The sequence below is a fragment of the Dipteris shenzhenensis genome, chromosome 7, assembly GCF_047967505.1.
Source record: "Dipteris shenzhenensis isolate YYH24624 ecotype China chromosome 7, Dip_SZ_1.0, whole genome shotgun sequence".
Lineage (NCBI taxonomy): Eukaryota > Viridiplantae > Streptophyta > Polypodiopsida > Gleicheniales > Dipteridaceae > Dipteris > Dipteris shenzhenensis.
In genome coordinates, this window is record NC_141602.1 from 13,338,687 (window position 1) to 13,347,889 (window position 9,203).

The following is a 9,203-nucleotide window of genomic DNA, read 5'->3' on the forward strand; positions in this document are numbered from 1 at the left end:
TGCACATGTAGGCGCTTGTGTCTTGGGTCCCTTAGTATCCCAATGACATCGCTTGACTTCAATAAACTAGCTAGAGCATATGAACAGTCAATATCATCCCCATCTGTTCTTCCCATCACATCTTCCATGAAGTTCCTAAAGAAGAACACAATAAAAACTTAGTCACAAATAGTGTAGCACAAAAGAGTGTAATCTCATTGGAACATTTGATAACCAACCTTGTAGCACGGACTCTCCTCTTTCTAGCACCACCAATGGGTGCCAATGCATCCATGTTATGTAAGTACCTTCTTTTCCTCTCCTTCAATCCCAAAGTTGTTTCTTTCATCTTTTACACTCGTTCTTCTGCCTTCTCTCGTTCCTTCTCTATGGATCATCGTACTTGATTGTATATAGATCTTTCCAAGCCTTCTTTGGACTCAGCTAGCTTATAGAGTGACTCTTCTAATTTATGTCACTCCAAGTCCAATGCTTTGGCTTTATCATAAACATCCTGATTCTCCCTTTGAAGATCTTGCATAGAGTTATGCATTGCAACAATGGTGCTATTTCCTAAATGTGCTAGCATCTCTGCTTGGGCTCCGTGCATCTCGCTTGCTTGCATAGCCATTGATTGAGCATTGTTTAACCGATTGCAATAACCAAGCAACCCTGCATGTCCATTTCCAACAAACCGAACTAGCTCATGCATTGTATGGAAAGGAGGGCTCTTTTGGTAGGCAGGATCTAAAGGATACAAGGATCCTTCTACCCAAAGGTCGAGATGCTTCTTTCCTTCTGAATGAAGACTATGGATTTTAGAAGCTCCCCTCAATCCTAGACTACATGTGCTTGCATATTCAGCCTCCAACTCTAAGTGAACCTGGTACTTGTTGAAGACATCCTCGAATGGTGCCATGACTAAAGGAGTGTAGAGAAGGAGAAGGTGTGGAGATGCAGGCTTGAAGGTGCAACATGCAAGAAGAGGGAGGGCAAGGAGGAGGAGGGATAGGAGAGGGAGGACCAGTAGTTGGAGAGGAGGAAAGGGGGGCAGACTAGCAGGTGTGGAGGGTGAGGAGGAGTAGGCGTGGAGGAGAGATGGAGGGTGAGGAGGAGCAGGCATAGAGGAGGGATGGAGGGAGGGGGGAGTGAGGGAGTGAGGAGGGGGAGGGGAGGAGAGGGGAGGGGGAGGAGGGAGGGAGGAAGGGGGAGGAGGGAGGGGGAGGAGAGAGTGAGGAGAGGGAGTGAGGGAGGGGGAGGGAGGAGGAGGAGGGAGGGAGGGAGGAGAGAGAAGGAGGGAGGGAATTCAAACTTCGAATTTTTGAATTTTAAAAATTTTGGTTCCCACCTAGGAGTAAGAGTTGTGTAAGAGGTGGGGTCACTTGTGGGCTTAACCCACCTAGGTGAGGGGGGGTTAGGACTTTTTGGGACCTACCTTGGCCCTTTCATTAGGACTAATCCATTTCTTAATCCATTCCTTATGAGGCCCTTTTGAGACCCCAATTCTCCCCTAATGATTCCAAAATTGAGTGCAAGGTAAGGGGGTCATTATCTACTGCAAAATGTCTTATGGAAGGAAATTCCATCCAACCAACACATATATCATACAAGTACCAAGCAATAATCCCAGCATAAATGTAGCTCTAATTGCCCATTTTCAATTCATATTATGGCTCATTGCTATTTTGCTCCAACTTATGAGATATCCTGATAACATCATCAACTTCTATCATGAGCTATGAGTCATAATAGCATCAACTTTCCTAATGACCGATAGATGACTTTGTCATAGGATGGAGATTAAATTTAAACTTTCACAAATAGATGAGGATGCAATACATGCTTGCATTATCCAATAATTACAAAATATGCACTTGATGAGGAGAGAAAATATGAGGAGAGTATTGTGGGTATGCTATAGCTTCTTCTTTAATTTGATATGATAAATTGAAATCATGTCAAGTTTCTTCCTTACATATACATCGGTTTAATGGAGAAGTGCTCAATTTAATGTATTCATGCAAATCCAGTAAATGCATTTTCATTTTCTTAATCATTTTCTTTTGTAGTACAAAAAGTAAAGTGCATTGTGGTCAGATGGATGGCATTTTCGTGTGGAACACATCAATTCAGAAGAGCCATATATGATTGCGGAGTCATGTCTAACTTTGTACAAGAGAGTTGAGCAAGTTCTTGTGTTACCAATCTTCTCTCCTCAAAGTTAGATTATTGTGGGACCATATGTGACATCTATGAAGTTGATATTAAACAATTTAGTATTTTCATTCTTGATATCAAATGGTTTAGAACTATCTACAATGGTCCCAATGCTACAGTCAGGAGAGACACTAGTGGTTTCTTTGCCATTGACTCCACCAGAGCCTGGACCAATGGAAGTGAACTTTTGTTCTTCCAGAGCATAAACTTCATGTAGCCAAGCTTTGTGACAGCTTGATCATAGCGTCAAATATCTTGCAAAAATTTTGTTTATTTGTTTCTATACTTATTTGTTTTCTCTAGTCATTCCCATGGCTTTACTACCACAGATTTATACACTAGTATGTTTAGATGATAGGCCATATGACCAAAAACACTATTCTAAAGGAGAAAATGTATAAAGAAAGGAATTCATTTTTGAGGTGGCATTCTCAAAATGTTTAGTGACATCTAGAAACTGTTCTACTCTTATCAAAGAATGATATGGTTCCCTAAGCATTTAGAGATTTCACACGTACAAATTAATTCAACCAAATATTGTTGATATTCCATGCTAGCAATAATGATGTTTTGTTGGGGAGTGTGTGCTTAAGTGAGGGGAAAAAAGGAAAACCTAGGTGGCACAAGCACTAAGTTCTCATATTAAAAAAATGTAAAGTAACCGAAATTGGCAATAAAACAAAATCTGCAAATAACATGCAAAAAGGACAAGCGAGAGGAGTAAATTGGGAAAGAAAAAGCAAGTGAAAAGTAAAATTTTACATTGGGGAGATGAGAAGGGAGAAAAGAGGTGGTATTGGGGAAGGGCCAATAAATGTAGTTGGAACCATGGAATGGAACCCATTGTGATCTAACCTCCCGTGGTGAAGTCAACATTAAACACAAAATGCATTTTAAGCGCTATCCCTTGTCATAGATTGAAAAAATGCAACCTCCCATACTCAAAGTCAACATTAAAGACAAAATGAATTTTAGCAAAGCCAGTGTGGGTACAAAATGACATAAACAAATATATTTATATACACTTCTCACGGACTTACCAAGGAACCACAAGACGCCTCCAAAACCAGTGGGTGTGCCAAATAGCAGTCATATTGTGAAGAGGCACCCCTTTGGTCTCCGGCACCAGGAAGAGCGTGAACACCCCCATCACCCCCACCCACCCCGCAAAGAAGAGGAAGATCCCGAACTTCAACGTGCATTCCATCGACAGCAACGTCTGCGCTATTACGAACTTGAACAGCACATTCACGCACACCGTCACGCTCTGCCCCGCCGATCGCACCTCCTGCGGCAAGATCTCGCTCGGTATCAGCCATGCTAACGGCCCTAGACTCATAAGATCCGCCAGCACGAACACACACAGCATTGTCACCTCCACCACTCCGTCGCCCCTCGGTAGCTTCTGCCTGTTGCCAGGGAGCTTTGCCCCGAAGATACTCCCCGTCACTACCTGCGGATTTTGGAACAGACAAGCGAACGTTAATCGCATCACAACAACGAATTTTAGAAGCTGATCTTCAAAGCTTTTCCCAAGTGAGTATATTTTTTAATCAACTCGATCGTCAAATTCTTTTAGAATCTAGTCCTGGTCGAGTAAAGGGACCAACTTCACATCGGAATTGGACAAAAGATTTAGCACATAGTAATCACCAGAGCCCCGCACATTATGACCGACCCAAGCAGCAATAGCCGCCTCCGACCCACTTTGTCTACCGTGAACGCGGAGATACAGCAGCCCAGTAAGGACGTCGCTCCTGTTGTCACAGAGAAGTAGAGGGCTGCCTGGTCCTTGAATCCCGCCATTTTGAAGAGAAATGGTCCATAGAACAACACTGCATCATAGCCGACGAATTGTTGAAAGAATGGGAAAGCGCAAGCCAAAACCAGCTGTGGCCTGTTTCGCCTGGCCAGCAACTCCATGTACGGATTTTTCGCCTCATGTACAGCTAGACTTGCTTGCACAAGGTCGGTCAGCTCAGCATCTACTTGCTCGCAGCCTCTAATTTTACGTAAAACGGATTTTGCCTCCTCGTAGTGGCCTCTCTCTAGTAGACTGCTAGGAGTCTCAACCACCAACAGGCTGCAAACCATCATCAGAAGAGCCGGAACACCTGCAACGCCAAGGGAAAGACGCCAACCCCAGGGGTGTACTTTTGAGGCCATGTAATTCACCATGTTTCCTGAGAAAATGCCGACCGTGGTGTATACGACGAAAAGCACATTTAATCCACCCCGCAAACCTGCCGGTGCTATTTCTGACAAATATATGGGCGTGGCCTGCGGGTCAAGGAGCTTGAAGCGATCAGGAATAGAGGTTGCACAGTTATCCAACATTTCAGCTTAGTCATGAGCTCTGTAGGGCGCACGGTACTGACCTGATTGCCAAAGCCGATACCACAGCCCAGTAGTACGCGAGCAAACATTAGCATTTCCAGATTCAGAGCGGATGTTCCAAGAAAGGTTCCGGCGATGAAAAGGATGCCTGCGATCCGCATCGTGGCTCGACGCCCAAACTTTCTGCTCACCGTGGACGCAAACAAGCTCCCCAAAAAAGCGGCTAGGTAGAAACTAGAAGTGAAAAGCTGGAACACCGCATTGTTATACCTGCAATAGTTGCCCTCACTTGTGTTCTTCTTGTGTCTGTAGACGCTGGGATAAAAATGCTCCAAGAAATCGTCCATGAGGGAAATTCCGCCTGCGAGTAGAGAACCCACAACAAATCAGCTGCAGAAGTGCCACAAATCGATGGTATAAGAATAGAAGGTGAGGCCTTCTAACCCGCGATAACGAGGTCGTAACCATACATGAGCCCCCCACTCCCGGCCATGATACATGTACACAGAACGTAGGGTGTTATCTTCGTCTGGTACTGACTCTGCTCTTGACCAAGACTTGAAGAGCTAAGAACACGGGGAAGCTCTACAAAAGGCATCAATCTTGACAGTAAAGCTGTATGGGATTCTCGTTCGCTTCCTGTGGCACCTGTGATGAATGCCAATACAGTATACAGCGGTGACCAGAAGGATGATCAAACGTCGCACATGGCTTCAAAATGAACGCACCTTGTTCTAGCCCACCATGCAAATCATATGGATGGACTGGTCTGCGATGTTATCTGGTCGTAGTCCCAACTCCAATAGTCTTAGCGTCTGCTAGAAGGTAATATCTGGGCCCATGTGACTAGAGGCATAGCAAGTCTTGTCCCATTACAAGACAGAGCTATGGAATTGGCCTTTACCAATTCAAAAGTCTCTCTCTCTCTCTCTCCGTTTGTCTAATGACGACGTAAACGAGACCGTGTAGTTGTATCTGGGGTTCTTTGCGTCCGCTAGAAGGAAATATCAGTATCGATGGCTCTCTCTCTTTCTTTCGATTCCGTTGTCTACATTTTTTCCGAATGGCGACGAGCATCCAACTTGAGTCTTTAGCACGTGGGATTGAAAAAGTTACTCCCATCCAACTCCTCACGGCTGAATACGATTCATGGCCGTCTGATCCTCGCTGTTTCTTTTACAGAAGTCCAATCTTCACGCGCTGCTTGTCATAGTCAATTTTCCGGCCGACGCGAGGACTTTCCATCAACGTTAATTTTACTAAGAACCTGTTTCCACGCAAGTGCTTCAGAAGGATGACTAGCGCGTGCGACCCGGGTGGCCCGGGTGAAATGATCCTGCGAGGCTTTGGTGGCCAAGTCTGAGGACTCCGCAACCGCACGCTCGCGAGGAAAAGGGCAGTAAGGACATTTTTCCATACACTGCAGATGCGAGCATCTGGGTGCGGGTGCTCGCAAGAATTTAGTCCACACGGGTGTGGAGATGGAGGGGTACCGCGCACCTGGGAGTCCTTCGGCCACCGGTGCTAGTTGCATAAATAAATGGTGAGTGGTGTAGCGCCATTTTCTTAGGGCCTGTGCACACGGTAAAAAATGCGCAGTTGGAGCCTCTACCGAATTCTAACGCGTGACCAAAAATGCTACCTCATTTACTACTTTGTAGTAACCGCTGTTGGCCATTGATGACCCTGCAGGGAGCTCAGTCTTCCTCCAGTGAGCTCTATCTCTGTTGCAGAGTTGTCAATGTCCATTTCTTATTGGTTGGGCAGATGCTGCAACCACATTTAAAGCTACGAGTAACCTGACCCGTCTACGACAGGCTAGCGACCCGCTCCGCCGGGTCTCAAGATGCTAAAATGTCTGAAACCAGCAACATATTCTAACCAAAAAAAAAGTCTACGACATAGTACTTCAAAATATTTAAAAAAACCTATACAAAGATTACTGAAATGAAGATTTCCCACCCAAGAAAGCCTCAAGAGGGTTTGAAAGAGTAATGTCATACTCCTAGGCTCTTGCTGTTGCCAATTGCAAAACTTCCTTGTACACAACATTTGTGGTAGAAGTATTATCCATCTCCTCGCCCCTAGCATTAGATGCGCTCTGCAAAATGAAAACCTTAGGTAACAGTGTTTGATGCTCGGATATGTGAAAATGCCACGTATAGTTGGCCATGATTGAATACCGGTGTCACCAAGTATAGCCCCAAAAACAAACAATGTTTGGCCCTGTGGCTTATTGATTGTCATGCAAAATGCCAAATCGGATAGGAAATTGCCATCTCCTCATGTCGAATGGGAGTTTAAGGTTGGTTGAAATGAATGTTATTCTTCCAATAAACGTTCTATCACCAGCATTGGTACCCGTTTTTCAGCTTCTAACACTTTCTGTGAAACTCTTTCCAAATACACATCCGCAAACACAGTCATAATTGAACATATAAAATCTAAAATAGACACCTAAAAGGGAAAAAGTCTGCGGCCATGTACTATAGGGAAAAAGCCTGCGCCGACCATGTGCTCCACATCCGCCATGTCCAAAAAAAAATTTATCTATGACAGAGTACTTCAAAAATATCACATCCAAAAGTGCAATCACATGTATGAACATGCAATAGCTACATCAAACAACTGATTGATATATCCAAATACACAGCCGCAAATAAAGTCATAACTGAACATACAAAATCTACAACAGACACACAAACATCCCTAAGGGAAAAGTCTACGACCATGTGTTACACGGAAAGGCCTGCGACATTCGCCACATCCACCGCAGTTATGAAAATACAACGGGGTACCAACATTCGTATATGGGCCAGCATCACACAGAAAGATAAATTGGGAACTATAATTATTGAGCCGGCAATCTAGGACAGCGTAATATCCCATATGGATTGTGGATGTGGAGATTCATTAGAAACCCTAAATCAGGAACAGTCCTAAAAGATAAACAATAGCATGTTTTCCCACTCACATATAATCGAAAAAAAACCTTTTATTTTAACAAAAAAATAAAGCAACAAACAATGTACACGATTCTTACCCAAGGTAGCTCTCCAGCTCAAGCAAATCCAACAACAGTTGCGCGCTCTCCAGAGATCCCCAGCCCATACGATTTGCAATTTTCTAAAAGTGAGTGACTATACTATTAAACATGTCAACATAAAACGTGGTTGTCAAGCAACTATGTACCTTGCACCTGCGCTCTTGTCATCTCCTCATGTCGAATGGAAGTTTAAGGTTGGTCGGAATGAATGTTATCCTTCGAATAAACGTTCTATCACCAGCATTGGTACCAATAATGATTTTAGCTTCTAACACTTTCGTGTGAAACTTTTTCGAGTAACCTGACCCGTCTACGATGGGCTAGCGACCCGCCCTGCCGGGTCTCAAGATGCTAAAATGTCTGAAACCAGCAACATATTCTAACCAAAAAAAATGTCTACGACATAGTACTTCAAAATATTACATCCGAAAGTGAAATCAGAGAACTCATTAATATGTCCAAATACACATCCGCATACAATGTCATAACTGAACATACAAAATCTACAATAGACACACAAACATCCCTAAAGGGAAAAGACTGCGGCCATGTACTATAGGGAAAAGCTTGCGTCAGCCATGTACTCCACATCCACCATGTCCAAAAAAAAAATTCTGTAAGACAGAGTACTTCAAAATATCACATCCAAAAGTGCAGTCACATGTCTGAACATGCAATAGCTACATCAAAGAACTGACTGATATATCCAAATACATAGCCGCAAAATAAAGTCATAACTGAACATACAAAATCTACAATACACACACAAACATCCCTAAGGGAAAAGTCTGCGGCCATGTACTGCAGGGAAAAGCCTGCGACGGCCATTCAGTCTACGTCCACCACGTCCGCCGCGTCCACCACGGCTACGAACATACAACGGAGTACCAACAATCGTATCTGGACCAGCATCACATAGAAAGACAACTTAGAAACTATAATTATTGAGCCATAAAACTTTTATACATGTATGTTGGTAAAACCCAACTCATTCTTTAGAGTACTTACTCAGACGCAAAGGGCTGTCAACAATGCTGGCAAAGGTGTACGTGTAGTCTCCATTTTGCCCTCGATAGAAAATTCGTGTCCACACACATTCATAGTATCCCAGCCAACGAACAGTGATGGTCTGTGGTCCATCATCCCTATGAAGCCGGCAAGCCAGGACAGCGTAATATCCCAAATGGACTCGTCCATCGAAAGGATTGTGGACGTGGAGATTCATTAGAAACCCTGAATCAGCAACAGTCCTAAAAGACAAACAATAGCATGTTTTCTCACTCAAATATAATCCAAAAAGACTTTTGTTTTAACAAAAATAAAGCATTAAACAATGCACACAGTTCTTACCCAAGGTAGCTCTCCAGCTCAAGCAAATCCAACAACAGTTGTGCGCTCTCTAGAGATCCCCAGCCGCAGGATCTACAATTTTCTAAAAGTGAGTGACTATACTATTAAACGTGTCAACATAAAACGTGGTTGTCAAGCAACTATGTACCTTGCACCTGTGCTCTTGTTTCGGTGACAAATGTGAACTGCCTAGACATCCTATCACATTGCAAAAAAAGAATGCACGTGTCAATCTACATATACTGGAAAAAAACAATAGGCTTTGAAGAGAAAA

General features: G+C 43.7%; 1 protein-coding gene across 1 annotated transcript in view; it reads right to left on the bottom strand.

Moving 5' to 3' along the window:
* Positions 1-5,448, bottom strand: part of LOC147899972 (sugar transport protein MST4-like) — a 28,616-nt gene extending 23,168 nt beyond the window's left edge. The window contains exons 1-5 of the mRNA XM_087377156.1: positions 4,978-5,448; positions 4,804-4,894; positions 4,575-4,716; positions 3,850-4,476; positions 3,237-3,649 (exon numbers count right to left, since the gene is read on the bottom strand). Of these exons, the coding sequence (XP_087233282.1) occupies positions 3,237-3,649; positions 3,850-4,476; positions 4,575-4,716; positions 4,804-4,894; positions 4,978-5,131 (1,427 nt within the window). The 5' untranslated portion in view covers positions 5,132-5,448. The remainder of the gene's footprint in view (positions 1-3,236; positions 3,650-3,849; positions 4,477-4,574; positions 4,717-4,803; positions 4,895-4,977) is intronic.
* Between the last annotated feature and the right edge of the window lie 3,755 nt (positions 5,449-9,203).